This window comes from Brachionichthys hirsutus, chromosome 3 (genome assembly GCF_040956055.1).
Source record: "Brachionichthys hirsutus isolate HB-005 chromosome 3, CSIRO-AGI_Bhir_v1, whole genome shotgun sequence".
Lineage (NCBI taxonomy): Eukaryota > Metazoa > Chordata > Actinopteri > Lophiiformes > Brachionichthyidae > Brachionichthys > Brachionichthys hirsutus.
In genome coordinates this window covers 823,913-845,411 of record NC_090899.1, presented here as the reverse complement: position 1 = coordinate 845,411, position 21,499 = coordinate 823,913, and the positions used below count along the sequence as shown (strand labels likewise).

General features: G+C 47.2%; 2 protein-coding genes across 4 annotated transcripts; both read right to left on the bottom strand.

The window, feature by feature from the left end:
- Window positions 1–12,549: 12,549 nt before the first annotated feature.
- On the bottom strand, window positions 12,550–14,318 carry s100a1 (S100 calcium binding protein A1). Its single transcript, XM_068760419.1, has 3 exons — window positions 14,119–14,318; window positions 13,826–13,981; window positions 12,550–13,749 (listed from the first exon to the last, which is right to left on the bottom strand). The coding sequence occupies exons 1-3, from the start codon at window positions 14,224–14,226 to the stop codon at window positions 13,555–13,557; spliced, it is 459 nt and encodes a 152-aa protein (XP_068616520.1). The 5' UTR covers window positions 14,227–14,318; the 3' UTR covers window positions 12,550–13,554.
- Window positions 14,319–14,615: 297 nt separating this feature from the next.
- On the bottom strand, window positions 14,616–20,280 carry tlr18 (toll-like receptor 18). 3 transcript variants are annotated; one of them, XM_068760414.1, is made up of 5 exons: window positions 20,214–20,280; window positions 18,986–19,983; window positions 17,365–18,324; window positions 17,142–17,292; window positions 14,616–16,822 (listed from the first exon to the last, which is right to left on the bottom strand). In XM_068760414.1, exons 2-5 carry the CDS (start codon window positions 19,969–19,971, stop codon window positions 16,379–16,381), a joined length of 2,541 nt encoding a protein of 846 aa, XP_068616515.1. In that variant the 5' UTR covers window positions 19,972–19,983; window positions 20,214–20,280; the 3' UTR covers window positions 14,616–16,378. The 3 variants fall into 3 exon arrangements, with proteins under 3 accessions (XP_068616515.1, XP_068616516.1, XP_068616514.1); XM_068760415.1 differs by having other exon boundaries at window positions 18,154–18,324; XM_068760413.1 differs by having other exon boundaries at window positions 17,142–18,324.
- Between the last annotated feature and the right edge of the window lie 1,219 nt (window positions 20,281–21,499).

Below are 21,499 nucleotides of genomic sequence, written 5' to 3'. Positions count from 1 at the left end.
TAAAAAAAAGATAAAGAGCGGGATGAAGAAAGTGGGATGAGGGAGCAAATCAAGGAAAAAGGGAGGAACGGGAAGAGAGATGGGACGATACGACTGGAGGAGGTGAAGAGAAATATTGAATATTGACGAAGGAGAACCAGGAAGTCTTGGTCTCTCCTCGACCTTTCAGCGGTCGGCAGCGTGGCGTTGGTGCTGCTAGCCGGTCGCTAGCATTAGCTGTCAGACGGCGTGACTCACCTGATGCATGTCTGGCTATTAATGAGTCAAACACACCCACGCTGCTAATTACTGCACGATGACACACACACACACACACACACACATCGAGGACATTCTTCATGTGTGGCTGGCTCAGTGTCTGCGAGCAACAGACGCAGACTGAGGAATGTAAACAGCAGCGGTTGCCGGTTGAAATCCCTGCATCGTGCCAGGGAACGGCGTGTTGCTCTGCGGCGCTGCCTGCCGATGTTGACGCCTCCCTGCTGCACATTCCTCGGTCCGGCGGAGATCGTCAAACCCGCCCAAAGACACGCCGTCACGCACGTTTGTGCGCTCTGTGGTCGTCGCGTTGTCGTTTTCCTTCGGTGGCAGGGATCTGATTCACGAGGATCGCCGTGACGATCCTCGTGGGCGCCGTCGGTACGTTAGAGCATGAGTGGTTGACAGAGATCAAAGGTCGTCTGTCCTGAGCAGCTTCGAGATGTAAATCCCCTCCACTGAATCCAGGCGCCGGTGGTGGCGGCGGCCGATGACGCTGCTGAAGATGACGTTCAGCCATTATTCATTTATGACAAACACAATGAGGATCAAGAAAGCATCAGATGTGAATGTTTCATTTAGATTTGTGTGTATGTGCGTGTCTGTGTGTGTGTGTGTGTATGTGCGTGTCCCCACTCATTCATTCCCGTCGCCTCCACAGGTGCTTCATTCATAAATACGAAAACAAAAGGAAGGATGTAGCACTTGAGCGGAGCGAAGAATGGCCGCATTGTGTCACGTCCACTTTTCTCACACTTTCGTTTCTGAGTGGACTCGAGCTCACAATGTTGGGAAATGAAGGCTGCGCTCATTTCCACAGCGAAGGGTCCGCCCATCGATCGAAAGTGTGACGGTGCAACAACAAAGTGTCGACGGGGGGCGTCTTTATGGAGTGCCACAAGGTCCTGGACTCGGACCCCTGGTAATGAGCAGTCAGACCTAATAAGATGATTTTATCTTGTTTGGAAACATAATGAGTTGAATAAACTCTTTTTAAATAGTCAGCAAATCAAAGATTTAATATCTAATATTTTCATGTATGGATTATCCTTGTCAAATTACTAAATGGATGATCTTTTTATTTGGCCATGAAATTAAATCTCTTGCTTTGAAAACTAATTTCCCCGAGTTGAATGGATTCTTTCTAAAAATTAATCGAATCATAACTCAATTTCATAAAGCGTTTAGAAATACATTTGATTTCACATTTTATCATGGAATTAATTAATTGAAAAGGGTCTGAAAATAAACACACATTTTAAGCCAAATAAACTAGAAGTAAATAAAGCGTATACTCGTGAATTGCGTGAATGACATTTGGATAAAGTTTTTGTTTTGTAACCGTTCTGAGCCGCCCTGATGTGTTCGGGCTCCGTGATGTTACTGATCTGACCGCCGGCGGTAAACAACTCTGGATTTAAACCTGCTCACTAATAACTCCGCGTTGAGCCACTCGGAGACCTGAGTCAGGAACAGTTACTCCACATCACCTGGATGTATTTTTACCGCTCCATGCCTCACTGATGACTCAGCAGTGTCCCAATCAGGTAGGCGAGTTTGACTCCTCCCTCCCAGTCTCCCTTTCTCCCCACCCCGGGACACCCATGACCGCACGCTGCCCCTTAAGTCCACCCTGAGTCACCTCGCCCTGCAGCGGCCGCGGCTGTAGCCGCCCCGCCAACGCCTCAACCGCAGGCGGGCGATCTCCAGCTACGCTAAGCTAACAGATTAGCCCGTTATGAAACCGTGGTTTGGGGAGGCATTAGGGAATCTCTAGTGTATTTACACCCCTTTTCATTTTCTGATCCACCAGGATTGTGTTGGAGCGGCTTCAACTTGCTGATGGCGTGCGGTCAGAGAGCGGCGCTAGGATGAGCTAACGGGGGTTTTAGCCCTCGCTGGATTGTTGTTGGTGGCGTGACTTCTCTTTAAGCGACTGATGAGCTGTACACAAATACGCCCACTGACTAACACACACACACACACACACAAATAGACAAACTGATTGATGAGCACAAAGCATCGGCGTTGCTCAACGGGCTTAAAGGTAGCGTCGTGAATTCTGCATGAGAACAGAAAAACAGGCTAAATGTGTGTTAGCGCGCGAGTTTAAAATCACATCTCACCTTCGAGCTAAAGCGAGCTAAATGGCTGCCCAGCAACCACGACCTTGTTGCTGCTAGCAACGCTAGCCGCTACGCCACCACGCTGCTTCATCGTTGCGTTTGGTGTGCAGTGATTTTTGTTTAAATGGAAAAGGACACATTTGTGTAAGAAAAAAAAGAAATAAGTAAAATGTTACATTTTTAATCAGAACATCGACTATTTATATTCATTTCCGCACATTTAAGAAATAATTAAACAAAATTATTCATAAATAATGTTGCATATTTTTTTTTGGAGTAAAATAGTTCAAATGAAATTAAAATAATAAAGTCTTATTTTGTGTTTTTTTTATTTGGCACTACACTTAAAAGTTTTTATTTTTTTATTTACAAATTCTGAAATTGACAAAATGTTCTATTGAGAGAAAAACAGAAAACTGCTGTGGAAATGAATTCCTTCTCTCCTTTTTCGTTCCACTCTCCAAACAGGAACGTCGGCTGCAGACGAAACATCGGGGGAAACTCCTCAGACACTTTGAAATCATTTCAAGTTATAATTTAAGTGATATTTCAACACTTGAGATTTATTTTGTTTCATGCTCTACAATTTTAAATAATTGTGGGGGGGTGGAGACTTCAATTTTAGGTGAAAGTAATCACTCTGTCTGAGTTTATGCTTTTCCTGCTTTACAGGACCGCTGGTGTGTCATTAAACCAGTTTCCCTAAAAGATCTCAAATACAAGAAATCAGCCTTCAAGCTGAGGAGAGGACAGAATGTTTACACTGAAAACATCATCATCATCATCATCATCATCATCATCATCTGCTGCTGCTGCTGAGCATGCAGATGATGATGAGTAGACTGTTTCTACACATCTGAACGTGAATCTGACCGGAAAGAAAAATTGATACAGCAGTTTGAGTACGCCGAGTAACACACACACACACACACACACACACATACACCCACACACCCACACTTTTCTGACAACGCTTTTCGAAAGTGATGACATTTCTCTCCTTCAAAGAGCCATTTAGGGGTTCGGGTTTAAGTTAAGGATTAAGAGAATGTATTTGGTCCACAAGGACCACCATAAAATTAAAAGAACGTGTGTGTGTGTCGGGGGGGGGGGCAGGATGTCTGATTGTTCCTTTCTTTTTTTTCTTTTTTTACTTTGAACTTTCAGAAAAATCATCCCACTTCTTTGCTGCACAAACACACACAGATGTGAACACACTCATTCATCGGGCCGATCAAAAGACACACACACACACACGCACATGCACACACATGCACAACACTCCTCCGTCATGCAGCAGGGACACACAGCAGAAACCGTGCGTGTCTAATAAACAGGCCTATAAATAAGATGAGAGGAGGAGACGCAGCGTTTCTGTTGTGGTTGGATGTTTTGTCGATGGAGGATCCTGCAGACACACAAACATCCCCAGCAGTAATTACCGTCTCCACGGACACCGATGACTGATGAGCTCCCTCTCGGCCAATCAGGGGCCGAGGAGAAGGAGGAAGGTTCTTTGCTCCTCCGTCCGGGCTCTGAACGTTCATCACGCGATCCTGAAGCAGCGGAAGCAGGTGAAAGTCGAGTTCGAATCTGTCGACCTGAAACGTTGTTGTGGAATCATCCAGAGAGGAATGTGTGATCTTCAAAGTCTGTCCCTGCAAGGACGCTTCGAAAAGAGGAGGCGGGACCGGTTTATTAAGGTCTAAGAGGTTTACACTCTGATCCAAACGAGTCCTTAAATTCACAGGTTTTCCAAACCTCCTGTCCCGTGTCTGGAATGTTCCGCAAAGTGGGAATAACAGATCATTATTGGCTTGATCGGTTTTTAAGTCTCTGCTTCCGCCTCTGAAACGCAGCCTGAGAGGATTCAGCAACCTCCCGACACGAGGAAGAGCGGCTCGTCTTCCTCTCTGAAGGGGCTCTTGTAGACGCTTTTTTTTAAATTGTCTCTTGAATGTTAGGTGACATTTATTTACTGTCATTATTTTTATTCTGTCATTGCTACCATCTTTGCTTTTCGTCTTTTTATGTTGAGGAGAAAAGTGCTGTTTAAACCAGATTAATTATTGTTATAATAAATGTACAAAATTATTATTATTGTTATTATTATTATTATTGTTGTTGTTATTATTGTTGTCATCACCAGTTCTCTCTTAGAATGAAGTCTACAGGAGGAGAGCGTAACCGTGGGATACGATGAGCCAATGGGTTTCGTTGTTGACAAAAGTAAACAGGAAATACACACAATGAAAACGATTCATCCCTTTGATTCAAGGCTGTGAGAAAAACATGTGTGTGTGTGTGTGTGTGTTATTGTTGCTATGACGCACCTGTTGCCCCCCCCCCCCCCCCCGCTATCAAAGGCCTTTGAACACACACGTGAAGATCAACATGTATGTGCGTGTGTGTAAACATGATCTCACTAACTGTCAGTTGAACTCGTTTTACGTCGTTCCAGAAACTCCGGCGACCCTCGTTGTCATGGAAACAATGCGTTACTGTGTTGTTGAAGGGTTGACCTTTGACCTTGGCACAGGTTAGTATGCCTCTTCCAGTTTTCTTTGTTTTAATTGAATTTGGAAACATGAAGAGACGCTCAGCCGTGTTCAAAAGCTCACAGGCGTGTGTGTGTGCGTGCGTGTGTGCGTGTGTGTGTGTGTGTGTTCTGAGAATAGCTCTGAAAAGGAAGTCTAAATGTAGCCTGGATCAGGAAGAAAAGTGTCTGACTAACAAACAAATCAGGAAATCCTACCTCCCCCCCCCCCCCCCCGCACCCCCCCACCACCAAAAAATAGAAGGTTTTTTGGTTTCTTAGTTTTCGTTTTTTTAATTCTTAGATAAATAAAACAAAAAATTCCAAGCTCAGAACAAAAGAAGAACTTCTGAATATATATATATATTAAATAATATTGATCTGTTCTGACCAGAAGCTGCTCCAGAATATTTAACTGTGAAATTCAATTTTAACCTAAATGTCTTTTTTTTTTTTTGTTTACTCCACAAATCCACAAAACCAACTGCCAGAGTGAGAAATTTGTAACCATGGAAACAGGAAAAATTAATAAAAATCCTTAATACTTTTAATAAATATTTTCTGTGTGAAAAACATAAAAACAGGAACGGATCGAGGCTCCGTGTTCCGGGACGGGACACCTGAACTGTCCCGGGAACAGCCTGGAACGTTCAGGAGAGAAGGAAATTATTACTGATGAAACGCTTTTTAACATGTATGAAGAAAATATCCTTAACTGAGCCTTTAGCTCACACGCACACACCTACACACACACACAGAGAGAGAGAGAGGAGAGAGAGAGGGAGAGGAAGTAGTAGGATTTGTTTTTTCCCTGAGGAAGTCAGCGTGTGTGTGTGTGTGTGTGTATAGGTGTGTGTGCGTGTGCGTGTGTGTGTGTGTGTGTGTGTGTAGGTGTGTGTGCGCGTGCGTGTGTGTGTGTGTGTGTGTTCCTGTATGAGACAGGTTCTCAGGCCGGCCGTCACTTCCTCCTCCTCCTCCTTCTCCTTCTCCTCTTCTTTTTCTTTTGTCGTTTGTTCCTCCTCCAGCTGGTTTCCAGACAGGAAACAGATGCTCTCCCCCCTCTCTTCCCTCTTTTCTCCCTTTTCTCTTCCTCCTCTCCCTTCCTCCCTTTCTCCTTCCCTCCATAACTATCATCTTCGTCTGTTTCATTTGCACCTCTTCCCCCCTGTAGTCTTGTCCTCTTCCTCTCCCCCCGACGTGACAGTGATGTCTGGGACACGCTGGACATTTTAGGACTGATTGGACAATGACGGGACATTTTATTGACATGTTCTGGAGAGACTCTGGAGAGTTCCCCATCTTGTCCGGCGTCGGAGGATAAATCTGTTGACGATGTTTTCTGGATTTTGACTCTTGTTTATTACCTCCTCCTTCCTCTTGTTTTCCGCCCTCCTTCCTCCTTCCTCCCTTTGACTCTCCTCTTGTTTTCCGCCCTCCTTCCTCCTTCCTCCCTTCGACTCTTGTTTTCTTCTACTTTTCTTTCTCCCTCCTTTCACATTTTCCTCCGACAACAATAAAACAACAAACACCGGAAAAGAAGCTTTGAGTCCATGTTTGCAGACCCGAACTTTATTATCTTTAAAGTATAAAGTGTGTGTGTGTGTGTACAGGGAGCCAGAAGGTGTTTCTGGCGCAGTGTCTCCCCCTAGTGTTCACTCTGATTATGTTCTTTTAACCTATCTAATAGTTAATCAATGTGCCGTCATCGGCTGGTGGGATGACCTCCTATGACACGCTAAGCTCCTCCCTCTCACTCTGATTATTCATGTGATAAATATATGTGAGGAATCTCTCTCTCTTCCCCGTGTGCTCTCTCTCCCTCTGTTTGTCCCTCTTTCTGTCTGTCTGCAGGTCCTTCTGTCCGTGGTGCTGCAGAACCTGGACCTGATGTCCATATCGCTAGCATTAGCATTCATAGCTTTATATAGCAGCTCTTTGGGCTCACTCTCTCTACCCAGCCTATAGTCCACTATGAGTCTTAGGTTCTGTCCAAGGTTTCTGGCTGTTAAAGGAAAGTGTTTCCTTGCCTCCGTGTCCAACCCGCTTGCTCTTGTGGGTCGGGTCCGTTCCCAAACGGATGCCGGACGATCCAGGATCCATCATTGGGAGTGTGGCCCGGTGTGGCGCTACTTCTTCTCTTGCTAACGACTTGTTGTTGTTGTTGTCGTCGTGATCGCCATCGACAACCACGTAAGAAATACCAGCATGAAAGGTAAAAGAGAGATTCCAACTTCCCAGATGGAATTCTGGGAAGTTGAGCAGCGGTCGGACATCTTTGTTTACTGCTCCGTGCTTCCTGCCGCCGGGTCGGACGCCGACTTCGCGGTGACGTGTGTCGTGTCCGGGGGGGGGGGGGGGGGGTCTGTTTTTACGGTGTTGTGTAATCCTTCCAGTAAAGCCGGTCCACTGTGACGATCCCAGCGCTCCCGCTCCGAATGAATCAGAGTTTCCGAGCCGGCCCAGTCGGAGGAAAACGTGTCCTGAATTACCATCCCGCGGTGGCTGATGGCCGCCGGACGCTCTTCTTCTTCCCTCTGTCTCTGCTCTTCTTCTTCTCGCTCCCTTTGATGTTCTTTCATCCTGTTTTTCATCCCTTTTTTTTCAGCACACTTTGTTTTCTCGTAACGGCTTCTCTCTCTCTCTCTCTCTCTCTCAGGGTTACCTGCTGGTCATCTCACGGACCAATCACAGCGCTCATACATCACACCTTTGTTAGGAGGAAGTCATTAAGTTTCTACGGCGACCCAGCCTTGACCCTCCTGAGGCGCGAACCTAGACCCAGGGGTCAAACCAGGGGGTTGGGCTTATGCTCGGATTCAGCCAATCACAGTTGACGAAGGTACACTCTGAGAAATGTTTTCATTGTAGGTGTGTGTGTGTGTGTGTGTGTGTGTTTGTGTGTGTGTTCGTGTTGCCTATTTTGTTCCACATATTTAATCGCAACAAAAAACTTAATCCCATTGGCAGAAACGCCTTCCCTCGTTCTCCCACAGGCTCCGCCCACATTTTCCATTTTGAAAGCCTTGATTTTGTGATGAGCTCGTTTAAAGCGCTAAATGTCAAATATCTGCTGCTGGTGGTCGAGGAAGCGTCAGGGGGCGGGGCTGAACTTCACCCAACCACACACAGGGCGGGGCCGTTTGGCATTGCGCGCTATAATTATTAGCTTTTTGTAGAAGAACAGAAAGTTAAATAAATGAAAATAACTAAACACGCGTCCCGTTCTACTCCCGGGTGGGTGTGATCAGGTTTGCTATCACCCCCCCCCCCCCCCCCCTATGAAATGATGTTCTTTATACTGAACCAGTCAGATTGGACCTCTAGTGACCTCTGGTGACCTCTGGTGACCTCTGGTTGTATGACACTGCAGTATTTTGCCCTCACTTTCAGTGCGATCCAGTTTTTCCACCCATAGGTGGGACATCCGGGGGTGTCTTCTTGATGGACAGAGGACATAATGTGGCGCCGGGCGGCCCCCCCCTTGCCCTCAACGTCCCCTCTTCACCTCTCCTTAACTTCCTCTGCCCGGATCCTCTTTCTGGAGGTCAAAGGTCATTCATTAGGATGCCCCTCCACTCCTGATAATATCCACACACACACATGCACACAAGCAGAGTGGGTGAGAGGGTTACAACCCACACAGGATTCGGGCCGGAGAGGGTTGACAGCTACCATCAGTCTTTAACCCCCCCCCCCAACGCCACCTCTATCACACACTGGCTTCGCCCCCCAGGGGCATTCGTGTCCTCGGTTTGCCCTGAAAGGGAGTTGCGCTGACCGGTTACAACGATGACAGAAGGTCTGACGCTGGATTGGTTCAGAGCCTCAAACGGACCTTTGGCACCGGCCAGACATGAACGTCAGCAGAGGGCAACGAACAAAGGCTGCGTTCAGCCTGAGCACAGCTGGGGCAATAGATGGACGGGGGCAGAAAGCGGCGTTAATGAGGGAGGAGCCTCCTGGCTCCAGCTTCACATATAGCGATGTTAGCAATCACTTCATGTAACGCTAGGCTAACCCAGGGGGCGTGACACATGAAACACTTCCTGGTTCAGCCAGAGTTCACATTATGCACCGATTTACCTCTGTTGCAGGCGAGTGGGAGGAGTCAGCTCACCTGGAGGGACCCCATGCATACGTAGGACATGCAAGAGTCCAGGTCGGGATGTGAACCCGAACCTTGTTGCTATGAGGCCCTAGCCTCTGGATGGCAGGTGATGACATCACTGATGACGCCTCTGGGCCGCCGCCGGCTGGCTTCACGTTCCCGGCAGCGGAACGCAGCTTCAGCGTGTCGGTCGAAAACAAAAGTGTGCAGGACGTGTTCAGTGACGCGCCGACTTCCTGCCTGATGTCAAACACGCCGCAGCGGTTTATTGGCATTCACTCGGGACGATCCGAGCAAGTCGCATCTCCTGCAGCTGCGCCGCCCCCCCCCCCCCCCCCGCCTCGCTGCGTCTTCTTGTTCTTCTTCTGTGGTCGCACCGAGCTGCATCCACCGTCTGGGCTCCGTGCGGCAGTTTGAGGAGCCATTAGTCGACGTGATTTATCTCAGCCTGTAGACTCTCTGTCTGCGACGGGGCGAGCCGGAGGCGGCGGGGGCCCGGCTTTATAACGTACAGTCATCCGCCGCCGGCGTCCAGAAAGAAGAGGAAGCTGTGTTTGATAAGGATGACTCAGCGAAACGGAGTCTGCCTTCAACAGATCGCTGTTGATGCACCGGAGGCTTTGATGCTTCCGTTTTCAGCGTCTCACTCCCAAACTGAATGTTTGTTGGGGGGGGGGGGGGGGGCGTTCCGCCTCCGATTTGAAACAACATCACGTCGAATCTGCTCTTTGTATGATTTCCTTAGAGGAGAACAGGTGAGCTCAGAAATCCGAGATCGGCCTACAGTCGATTTGTCCCGTTCAGGTTGACCCTACGGACAAGGGTCAAAGGTCAGCGCGGCGGCTCACGATGCATTCCTTCAGAATTTGAACACAACGCCATCTTGGCGGTGTCGGCTCCGTGTTGCACAACGGCCCAAGCCGCCGCGACGAGAGGCGTGGGGCCCTCAGTCTGGGCGGAGGGCAAACTCCTCCCTCGATAAGGGAGGCGCCAGGTAAACATTGACCTGAGCCGTATCGCTGCTTGTCCAAGTCCATCTTTCACTGGAGGAACTATGCAAACAGCAGGGATGCACTGATAACTCTCTTTCACGCCGAGCAGTAAACCCTAAGTATCGTCTGATAAGGAGGACGGGACCGGCGGCGCCGCACTTTCTGCCTGCGGCTAAAGATTAGCCACGTGATCCATTCTCCGGCTCGAAAGCAACCTGGTGTCAGAAGGTCAGAATCATTTTCCTGTTTCAACATCAGACTTCCACGCCGTCGACACGGCGTCCGGTCCATCCAGCGTCGTTGGGGGGGGGGGGGGGTTTGAGTTTCTACTCCTGGACCTGGAGGCAGGCAATTGTTGGCATTATAGAAAACTGTTCACATCCTCCTCTTGAAAAATGATCAATCATGGTTGCTTTTGATTTCCGACCACAATCGTTTACTTCAGCCACGCTGCGGTTCTCAGGACGGCAACGTGGGGAGGATCAATTATGATAATCTGGTGCAGATATCTTTGAGGCCGGAGGGGTGGATCCTGAAAACTTGAGCCCCCCCCCCTGACATCTCATGAGCAGGATGAAACTCCATGAGCTCAGATCACACTATGGCGTCTCCGTGTTCAGGTCCGCCGCATTTTCCATCGGCTCTACTTCTCCTTGGCCGACGACACAACTTTGGTTTTCAAACAATAAAACTCTTTGAAAACAATTTTGGTTTCTTCCCAGTTTGTGGAGCAGACGGGATGGAGGGAGACGGGAAACAAAACCGGGAAAGATGAGGCAGAAAACCGCAGGATTCACTTTAGCTGACTGCTAACGAAATCCATACGGCACGTTTCCAGCAGCCTGTTAGCATACGGTGCCGTCATGCTCGACTAGGACTGCATGATGTCCAGTTTAATGACGCGTAAAATAGCAGTGTTTTAAAAGATACCTTTTATTTTGAAAGGGTGATGTGGAAAAGCAGGAGGGGCTCAGCGCAGATAAAATGCAAAGCACAAGAATGCTAATGCTAGCAAAGGCCAACAGCCTAAAGCACAACATTTTCACAAAGAAGAAGAAGAAGAAGAAGAAAAGCCTGATCATAATGAAGGAAATTAAAAAGGCAGATATTTTTACTGACTTTAAACTTTAATGTTGTTACTTCCTGGTTAAACATTAAGAAATAACGTTCACGAGGAGCAGCGGTTGTTTGTTAGCGTTAGCACAGTCCATGTCAACGTTATTAATAAATCTGTGATTTTTATTACCTGAATTTAACAGGTTGTGATTTTATAAGCGTATAAAATGTGTAGCTTCATTCCATGCTGCTGCGTTTATGCCATTAATGAGGATCGTGTAAAACTAGAAAGGCTACTTTTACTTTTATTTAACCAGGTAAATTACTTACTTTTCAATAACGACCTATTATAGCTATTAGCGCTATATTAAAAAGAAATAACGGAAAATAATTAACATTATAACCCGAACACACTTGTATGATTGAGCATAAAGCTGGTCTGTGGCGCCACCTGCTGGTCAATCACTGTATGGCAACAGGAAGCTCAACTTGAACAACTCCCGAAATGATTTTAAGCCTATAAAATGTCATTTTAAAAACTTATTTTGAAGACCTTTGTGGTAATAACTTGAGGTCAGCTTTAGTGGGAGGACATCCTGATCACGTGACCTTTTGCTTCTCTGCTGCAGGCGTCAGATTATTCACTGAAATACCTTTAAAATCTGTCTTCTGTTTAAACATGCATGAAGTTAACTTTAATTTCATCGTCGTCATCATCACACGAGCAACAGAATCAACAGCAAACAGGAATCTCTTGGAAGGTTGGATAAATTGATTGATTGACAGTCAGGTGAGAGGAGAACTTGACTAACGAAGGCAGAGTCTCAGATGGCCAATCAAACAGTGTGTTTAGTTACCTGACAGGTGCGTTGCATGATTGTGAATGCTGCCAAACACGTATATCTAGAGCCTGACCCAGTTCCTGAGCACGGTGGCACCTCAGTGGGTGTTTGTTTCTGAGCGTTACAGGATGTCAGGCTTCACATTGTCTTTCCTACGTCACTTTATCTGTGAATAAAAAGTGAGTTTCCTCGGCACAATAAAAACGAGCGCAGTAACCGCTGTCAATGAAGGACTGCGCGAAGACAGAGCGGGACATGAGGGACATGAGGGACATTTCAATGGTCGTCTGCCATAGTGAAAAAGCGTCCAAACATTTTGGCTTGCAGTGCTGCACGATGCCGGAGGGACGACGCGTTTAACCAGAAAAGCGCTCTGGGAGCGCAGACCTCCACCAAGCAGCTCGGTGCCCCCTACAGTGTGATAATGGTCCTGCCTTTATTTGATCTATATGAGATCCCTTAACTATGAAAACAAACCTTTAGCAACTGGACTCACATTTAAATCGTTATTAGTTCAGAGGTTATTCACTAAAAGCACGCTTTTAGTCATGGTGGATTCTTCTGGATCTATTGATCCAGAGTTCTGGAAGATACAAATCCACCACAGATTCCACAGCAGAATCAGAACCTCCGTTGTGGTTTATTGCTTTAGTTACCATGGTTACTGCGACCACTGACCAGTACCAGGTGTGCGCCTCTGTGATGTCACCACGGGCTTCTTAAGAGCTAGCATGAAGCTCGGCGTCGCTTTATGCCGCCGAACTCCTGGCTAATCCTAAAATGGGCTAAAAAGGTATCAGCAGGGACGTCTCGGATAAATATTAAAGTATTCTGAATCTGAATGGGCTGCAGGAGGAAACCAGTGAGCTCACAACAAGCGAGCTGATCTGGTATCAGCCATTAGAACGTGTGGCAGTGGGTGTGCGCTTTAAAGGAGACACGGGGGGGGGCAGGAAGTCGTGTTTATTGAGTCGGATGAAGGTTATTGGACGGAGATGAAGATAAACGCTTCCAACATACAGCGCTGAAGGCGCTGTGATGAAGGTTCCTGATGAAGGTTCCTGATGAAGGTTCCTGATGAAGGTTCGTGATGAAGGGTCGTGATGAAGGTTCCTGATGAAGGTTCCTGATGAAGGGTCGTGATGAAGGGTCGTGATGAAGGGTCGTGATGAAGGTTCCTGATGAAGGTTCCTGATGAAGGGTCGTGATGAAGGGTTGTGATGAAGGTTCCTGATGAAGGTTCCTGATGAAGGTTCCTGATGAAGGTTCCTGATGAAGGTTTGTGATGAAGGTTCGTGATGAAGGTTCGTGATGAAGGTTCGTGATGAAGGTTCCTGATGAAGGTTCCTGATGAAGGGTCGTGATGAAGGGTTGTGATGAAGGTTCCTGATGAAGGTTCCTGATGAAGGTTCGTGATGAAGGTTCCTGATGAAGGTTCCTGATGAAGGTTCCTGATGAAGGTTCCTGATGAAGGTTCGTGATGAAGGTTCGTGATGAAGGTTCCTGATGAAGGGTCGTGATGAAGGGTCGTGATGAAGGGTCGTGATGAAGGGTCGTGATGAAGGTTCCTGATGAAGGTTCCTGATGAAGGTTCCTGATGAAGGTTCCTGATGAAGGTTCCTGATGTCTGTCCATGCTAACGCCGCTGCTGCTGCTGCTGCTGCTGCTGCTGCTGCTGCATGGAGCACCTGTCGGGATCACCTGGAACCATGTGAAGTGAGACGGTCAGCATGGCGATGTAATAGGCAAAGTCCATGAAGGTGATTTCTCCCTCCCGGCTGGCATCCAGTTCCGCCATCATCTCCTCCAGGGCCTCGGGGTTCCTGTCGCACTAAAGCAGGAGCATCGCCGTCAGTCCAGCAGAAAGATCAACCTGCGTTCTGCAGAGGCGCCACAACGGTTCTCACGTTGATGAGATCCTTCAGTTCTCCGTTCAGCAGCTCCTTCAGCTCCGACTTGTTCAGCGTGGACTTGCTGCCCTCTTTGGAGGAATAGTGGTAGAACACGTCCGCCTGGAGCTGCATGGAGAGTTGAAGGTTGGACATGCCGAGTCCAGCCGTTACCTGGAGACGACAGGACGGGAGAGGACAGGAAAGTTTAGCGCCGACTGACTCCAATCAAACCGTGTCGAATGCACTGAGGCTGTGTTCGCGGTAATCGGGCCTCCCTTGGGGGCTTCGGTTCTGGGTCTAGGCGGTACCTTCTGGTCACTCTGCCCCCCCGTCGCCTCCATCGTCTCCCCCCCGTCACTTCCTTGGACTTCCTTTGAATTTCTGTCTGTGAAAAAGGCAAACACAGATGCTAGCATTCGTCGCTAATGTTAGCTAACACAGTGGACAAGCCAGCTGTAAATGGAACCCGCCCTTTGGATGGGTCGGGATGTTTTGGATCGCCATGCAGTAATAGATGGGAAGCAATGTCTCAAACACACCCGACCCCTCCCTCAGAAGTCCATCGGTGGATCTCAGGATCGCGTTTTCACACAACCTGATTTCCGGTTATTCCGGTTTCAGTGAAAACACCGTGTGGGTATTATGATCCGAGGCTTCAGGAGTTCTGCAGGGTTTGGCACGTTCAGATCTTCTGGAATTTCACACAACCGGCGGTTAATTAAGACAGAATAAATATTAGAAAAATAAAGTGGCAACTCCACTCAGGTTTTATTCACAAAGTCCTTTGGCTGTTTGAATCCAGACGCATCTACTTTCCAGAGTTGCAGGAGGTCCGAGGAGTTCAGGGACCCACCCATCTGTCAGGTCTGTGTCTACTCACCTGTGTCCAGGAGCCAGGTGGACCGAGGACAGACCCTCCTGTGGGGTCTGTCGTGTCCGACGTGAGCTTACTGCTTCGTCACCCACAAAGCGGATCACTTCCTGATTAACCGCGATGTTGATGGAAACAATTTATTGCAGAGATTGACTGAAGCCCGACAGACCTGCCCCCGTTCCCCTCTGAAGCAGCAGGGACTCACCTGAGTGGTGGCCTGGCCAGGTAACCGTGCAGATAGAAGTGGCATCAACTCTCACGCATGTCTTTTATGGGCTCCTGTCACCGGAGAGGGAAAAAAAACAAGCAGTCTATCGGATAGACTCCTCCCACCTGAACGCAGCAACATTACCTGAGGCACAGGTGAGGCATCGGGTCAAAAGGCATGACTGGTGCAAGATGTAAACCTTTTTAATAGAAACGTACAATTCATCAAACGCTAAATAAACATAAAAATATTGAAGTAATTCATAAAAGAAAAGTAGAAAAGCACTCCGAGCACAGACCTCCCCCAAGCGGCTCGTTCCCCTCCTAACTGGACCTACACCGTCCACATGGTGATCTGGATCAGCACCAGAAGGTTCTAGATTGTTCTTCGTATCTTTATACACCAAACATGAAAAGCAAATAAAAATGTATTTTTATTTTGAAGGAAAAAAATAAAAATCTGAAACAAATAAATCTGATTCATTGTTCGATAGTTTTTAATCAATGACTCAACAATAGGCAAATACTGCAAAGTGAGCAGGATAAATGTCCAGCATTTCTCAGGAAAGACAAAGTGCTTTAAAAATAACAGAATATGCAGACATGCAGCACCAAAACTCAACTTCCTGTTTAGGTTAAGAAGCTTTACAGAAGTGAATCTGACTCTTCAGGTGTGCAGCGATGAGCTGGTGGCATTAACGCAAACACGCCCAACAACAAAGCCTCCCGCATGACAACCGTCTGGTGTCTCTGCGCGTCAACTCAACGGCGCCATCTAGCGGTCGCCTGCAAACACTGCAAATGTCCTAAACAGGAAACACGAGCACGCAAGTAGATGAAAACAGTTTAGAAACCGGTGCACAAAAGAATACTGGAAGTGGAGAATGGCTGCGAGTGTGAGCTCAACTCAAAGCACAACGCTGTGTAATGACATGCTTATAAGCATCGACAGTTACCTGCAGCACACCCTTTGGATAACACTTTATTTAAATGACTATTTTATTGTACCTTTTTCTCTTCATCATGCCATCTTAAAATAAATGGAGCTACTGTAAACGCCCTATTGATTTATTGCTTTTGTCACTCGACTTAAGCCGCACAACAACAATCATTTCCATGAGTCTGAATGTTGTTTGGATTTTCCCTTAAACGGCTGGAGGGACTCGTCTCTGGAACGTCACGGCTGGAGCATTCACGGCGAGGCGCTGAGAAGCTAACAGAGCGTGGCCGTTTCAGCATGCGCCCCCCCGTCACCACACCTTGCTTTTTATCCAGACCGCAACCTGGGTGGGGGGGGTCAGTTCCAGCTGGTCAAACTGTGGCCTTTCAGCGCCTGTCCAGCTGCCGACTCTAACGGGGGCGGACGTTGAGCGTCGGGCATCAGCTGGGCCCTCCAGGCTAACGTGACGGAGCGCCGCGGGTGGAGAGGGATCACGTTATCTGCCATCATGAGACACTTGCTCTTGTTCCCATCTTCAGGGTTTTAGTCAAAATACCACAACGGGGATTTGTCTCTGATTCGTCGTATCGCTGTTGTTCCCGTCATGTATGCTTACGTCACATATTCCCACCTCTGGCCTCCCATCCTCCATGGATGTTCCGACCACAGAGACGCCTCCCACGGAGGAGGTCCTGCTCTTCGCGCTGTGAGTCCTCTCCCGGGTCATCGTTGGCTTGCCGAGAACGCCCTTCAGCTGCGCCCAGAAGAAGGCCTGCTGGTTGACCTGCTGGGGCCACTCCAGGTACGTCTTGGTGCTCAGCATCTTCTTCAGCTTGCAGTACTTGCTGGGTAGGGAACCCGGATCAATGGGTTCCTTCACCACCAGGATGACGTCACTGAACGTCTTCCCCATCGCGCTCTGCTGGGCGAAGTACAGCTCGTAGTTGCACCACTCGCTATTGACGAAGTGTCGGGAGAGGACAAATATTACCTGCATGGACACAAACAAAAAACACTATCTTCTTTATGGATTTCCACATAGTTAATGTATAAAAGTGTGTGTACATATGTATGTATGATTAACATTTATACGTAGCACATTTGTATTGCATTTGAAGCCATGTCCGTTGGCTGGTGGTTGATAGAAAGGCCATCGCTGGCACTGCAATGACTCTTTTTCAACCAATCAAAATCCAGTTATAAGATTAATGGATGTGCTACTCTATGCTAGGAGAGTATCTACTGATGGGCATGGCCTGGACTACAGTCAGCGCTAGCTGCCGTGCAGAAACATAAAAAAGATGGCGTACCTTTCGACTGTTTTCGATGTTGTCAATGATGTTATCGATGATCCACCTTCCTGGCATGAAATCCCTCTCATGGATGCAAAGACGATAGGGGTTCTTGCCGTTCTCCAGGCAGGGTAAGAGATGGTCCCTCACCCAGTCCGCATCCGAGTGGCTGTAGGATATGAAGGCGTGGTAAGTGTAAACCCCTGATCCCCCTGCTGCCTTTTCCTTGTGTGCTCTGTACTTGGCCCTGATGATCTGATACGTGGCTTTGGTGTACCACGGAAGGTCAAAAATATAACAAATCAGCATCAATATCAAGATCACTGCTGTGGTGGTCGCAACGCTAATGACGATGACGAGTCGGATGTCACATGCCACTTGACTTGGGTAGTATTTGGCGATGACTGTGTTGAGAAAGGCCTCCGGGTGGTAGCACCTGTAATTCCAAGGCCAGTCTGTGAGGTTGATCTTTCCTTCTGAAACCGTGTACTGGACAAAAGCATGGAGCTCGCATGTGCAGTGGTAGGGATTGTTTCCCGCCCTCAGGTGAGACAGCTGAGGCATGTTCTCGAAGGACGCCTTGCTAACGAGACCAAATGAATTCCCATCCAAAGTGAGCATCTCCAACGACAGACTTTCCCACTTCGATGGGATAAACTTGATTTTGTTTCCACTCAGCAGGAGTTCTTTCAGGTTGTTCGTTTTCTCAAAGTAGGCCATGTCCAAACTGTCCAGGTCACAATAGGACAGGTCCAGATATTGGACTGTGGTTGGCAGACATTGGAGAGCTTCACTTACAAACTGATTGTGGTGGGCGACAAGCCTCGTGATATTTTTTTGCCAAACACAGTCTCTACTTTCTTCAGCAGATCCGAGTCTGTTGTGGCTGAAATCCAACACATTCAGTTGCTGGAACTCCCTTGTGAGCGACGACAAGTCTTTCAGGCTGGACAGCTCATTGTTGTTCATCTTGAAGGTGTGAAGATTCGGCATGCTGCCCTTGTAGTCACAAAGCTGGTTGAAAATGTACCTGCTCTCCAGTCGATTGTTGGAGACATCAAGGAACTGCACACCTTTCATCTCGACCCAGGAATCACAAGGAACAGAGTTGAAGTAGACGTACTGGATTGACAGCTCCTTGATTTTGTTTAACCAGGTAAAGCGCCAGTCAAATCGCAGAATGTCCGGATTACTGACGTACCTGCAAAACAGACATTTGTTTGTTTTTCAGATTCGCTGGTTTCAACAAATTTGAAAGTTCCCACACTTCCATCCATTATTTAAATGTTGTGAACTCCTCAGGAACGGCTTTTAAACTGCAACAAAGGGGAGTGGCCAGAGAATCGTAGTAGTAGTAGTAGTAGTAGTAGTAGTAGTAGTAGTAGTTTGGAAAGTGCAAGTCTTTTAATTCAATTTGACCCAAGTCTTTAAAAGCCAATTGTAGGAGACACAAACCCCTCAAACAAAGACAGGCATATTGGATATATGTCCCTTAGGCCCCCCCTTTTACCTTGCTGTCAATGAGCATTTTGTCCTCTAAAAATGTCGAATCCATTGTTGTCTCTCATTGAGCGTCTAGAAAAGGCAAATGATTGAAGACGACTACCTTTCTTTGTAGTTACATTCTAAGTGCTGCCCCTACAGGCCAGAGAGAGAATTCACCAATGCTCACCATTGTCCCCGACTGAAAGAAAGTAATGCCTGTGCTCAGTGTTGAATGCCTATGATGATTGTGTGCCTTCAGCAGAGGAAGTCAGCACGCCTTGGTGTTTTAATGACCTCACAATTTCCAAACTGCTGTAACCATGGAAACAGCAAGGGGAGGCATCGTAGAATGCTGTAGACTTAAAGTAGATACTCACCAAAGATCCAGGTGATCCAGTTCCAGGTCTGTGATGCTGGAGCTTGCTTCGCTATCAACAAACGTGGGTGAACGGGCGAAGTCAATGTACTGAAGTCTCAACCTTTTGATGGGGGATCTTTGTAAGTTCAATAACGCCATCCTCAGGAGGTTCTCGTTGAATTTACCTCTGTGGAAGATCAGCTGATGTACTGTGACGTATTCTAAACCCTGGAAGATGTCCTCTTCCCCCATGTAGTACATGAACTCAAAGAGGTTGCGGAACTGGATGGCGTTGAAGGTCTTGTTGGCGATGTCCCGTAACATGTGGAGCAGAGTCTCGGGGCGTTGATCTATGGCCATATCAAATCCCATCTCTGCTGTCTGGATGACTTCTAAACTTCCAGGCTCATAGTAACTTAGATTAGAGGAACACTTGATAGCGAAGCGATAGAAGCTGATGTTCTTCAGGGCCTGGAAATCACCCTTCTGTAGACCCAATACCAGAGGGCCACCTATTGACAGAACTTGGAGCTTGGAAAATTTGGAAAAGCTATCTGCCAGTGTGGCACGTTTGTAAAGGTTGTTGGACAGGTAGAGCTCTTTCAGATTCAACAGAGGAGTCAAAGCTGTGGCAGGAATTTCTTGCAGGGAGTTATTGAAGATGTTAAGATACTCTAGTTGCTCGTTGTTTTTAAAGGCATCATCAGCAATATACGAAATGTTATTGAAATGTAGCTTCAAGACGCGAAGGCGAGGGAAGCGCTGGAAGTCGTCAGCATGGACGGCCTGAAGTTTATTGTAGGTGAGGTCTATGTCTTCCAGGGTGGAGGGAAGTTGCCTCCACGGGATACTTTCCAGCTGCCTTCCTAGGCAATCAGCAGAGCGGCCGGAGTTGAAGACGCGACAGATTTCTCCATCTGTGATGGTCGTCGGCTGAGAGGACGGAGTCGGGGACGCAACAGCTCCAAGAAGGAGGGCGCAAAGATGAAACCACAACCAAATCATCTTCGCAGGTTTCTAAAGACACAATGGACAGGGGAAAAGTTTAGTTTTCTTTACTGCAAGGAAACGGGTAGCAGGACACAACCAGAAACGTGGGACCAGGGGCTGACTTCGTTTATCACGTACAGATTAAAGATCATTTTCATAAGTTTAAAACAATGCCACTTTCTTTTAATGGAAGCTTTTATTCCTGGACTTTTCATAAGTAAACACATTTTATTTTACTGTGCTCTTCTTTTCCTCACATCTTGATTCCTTCATGCGTCATCCTTCCCGGTTCCTGTTTTCCTCCTTTGTCTGTCCCTTCGCAACATCACCGACGTTCAATTTATTCCCTGAGAAACACCATGAATGCGGCACACATGGTTTCACGGTAATTATATTCTTCCAAGCAGCAAATCTAGAGTGAAAAAACAAAACGGAAAAACGCATCTGAAGAAAATTCACATTTGCATTGGTCCTCAACGCTTTACTGTACTCACCCTCTCAGCCTTCAAGGCACTCTTTGAAACACACTCTGCTAAATCTTTATTTATAAGGACGGTCCAAAGTCCATCTCGCACATGAGGGAGCCACGGCTTTACCGCCCCCGTTAAGCAGTGTTGGTTTTATCCGGTCCAGAAATGACCTGAGCAAACACCGGTATCTGTGCAGGCATAGGAAGTGCATTGTTTCCTTGTTTATTTTAGGCAATGTGTGGCAGCTTGGTCAGCCACGAATAAAAACACAGACAGGGATGAATGCATTTAATTTAGTTCCAATCTGCTGCAGAATGGGAACCCAATTAAAATCCACAGCTGCAAAAACAGATATTTAGAGGAAGGGGGTTCATAGAGTTTGCTGCTTTGGCACAGACGAGCTAAGGCACAAACAAGCTAACGCACCAACCAATCACATAAAATAATTAATATCAGTCAGGTGCATAGATAGATGGATAGAAGGGGGAGGGGCTTTTACTGAGTTGATCATTTAAATTATATTCCAACTCAAAGTTGGTCTTTTGACTTGCAGCTAGTCATTAGCTGCATGCTATAGCTACTCAGCTAGGGTTAGGGTTACAGAGTCACAGAACAGCATTTATTGTTGAATTTGTATGCAAATATTACAACATGGACTTCCTGTGTAACTGATTGAATTAGCCGACCTGGGAATCTCTGGAAAACAAACACCTGGAGTCTCTACATTGTGTTTATGTATGTATGCAGCATTAGCGCGGCGTATTAGCCTTAGTTAGCTCAGCAGCTAACAATAATAAAGTCCTTCCTCATTCCTGTCTGGTGAACAGTCATCGGATCGACTCGCTGTTATGAAGGGTCGTATTGTCTGAGTGAATTAACGACGCTCTGTCTTTACTCTGTAGACGTCATTTCCTTTCCTCGTCACATAGAAATAGTCTGCAGGGAAAAATACCGCCGCCATGATGCTTTCAATCAGGAAACCGGAAAAGCCGCTCCGGCTTCTTGTCAATACGGAACAGCCCGTCCTGGAAATTCACAGAAGATTAGATCAGCATCAATAATATTGACTTAAT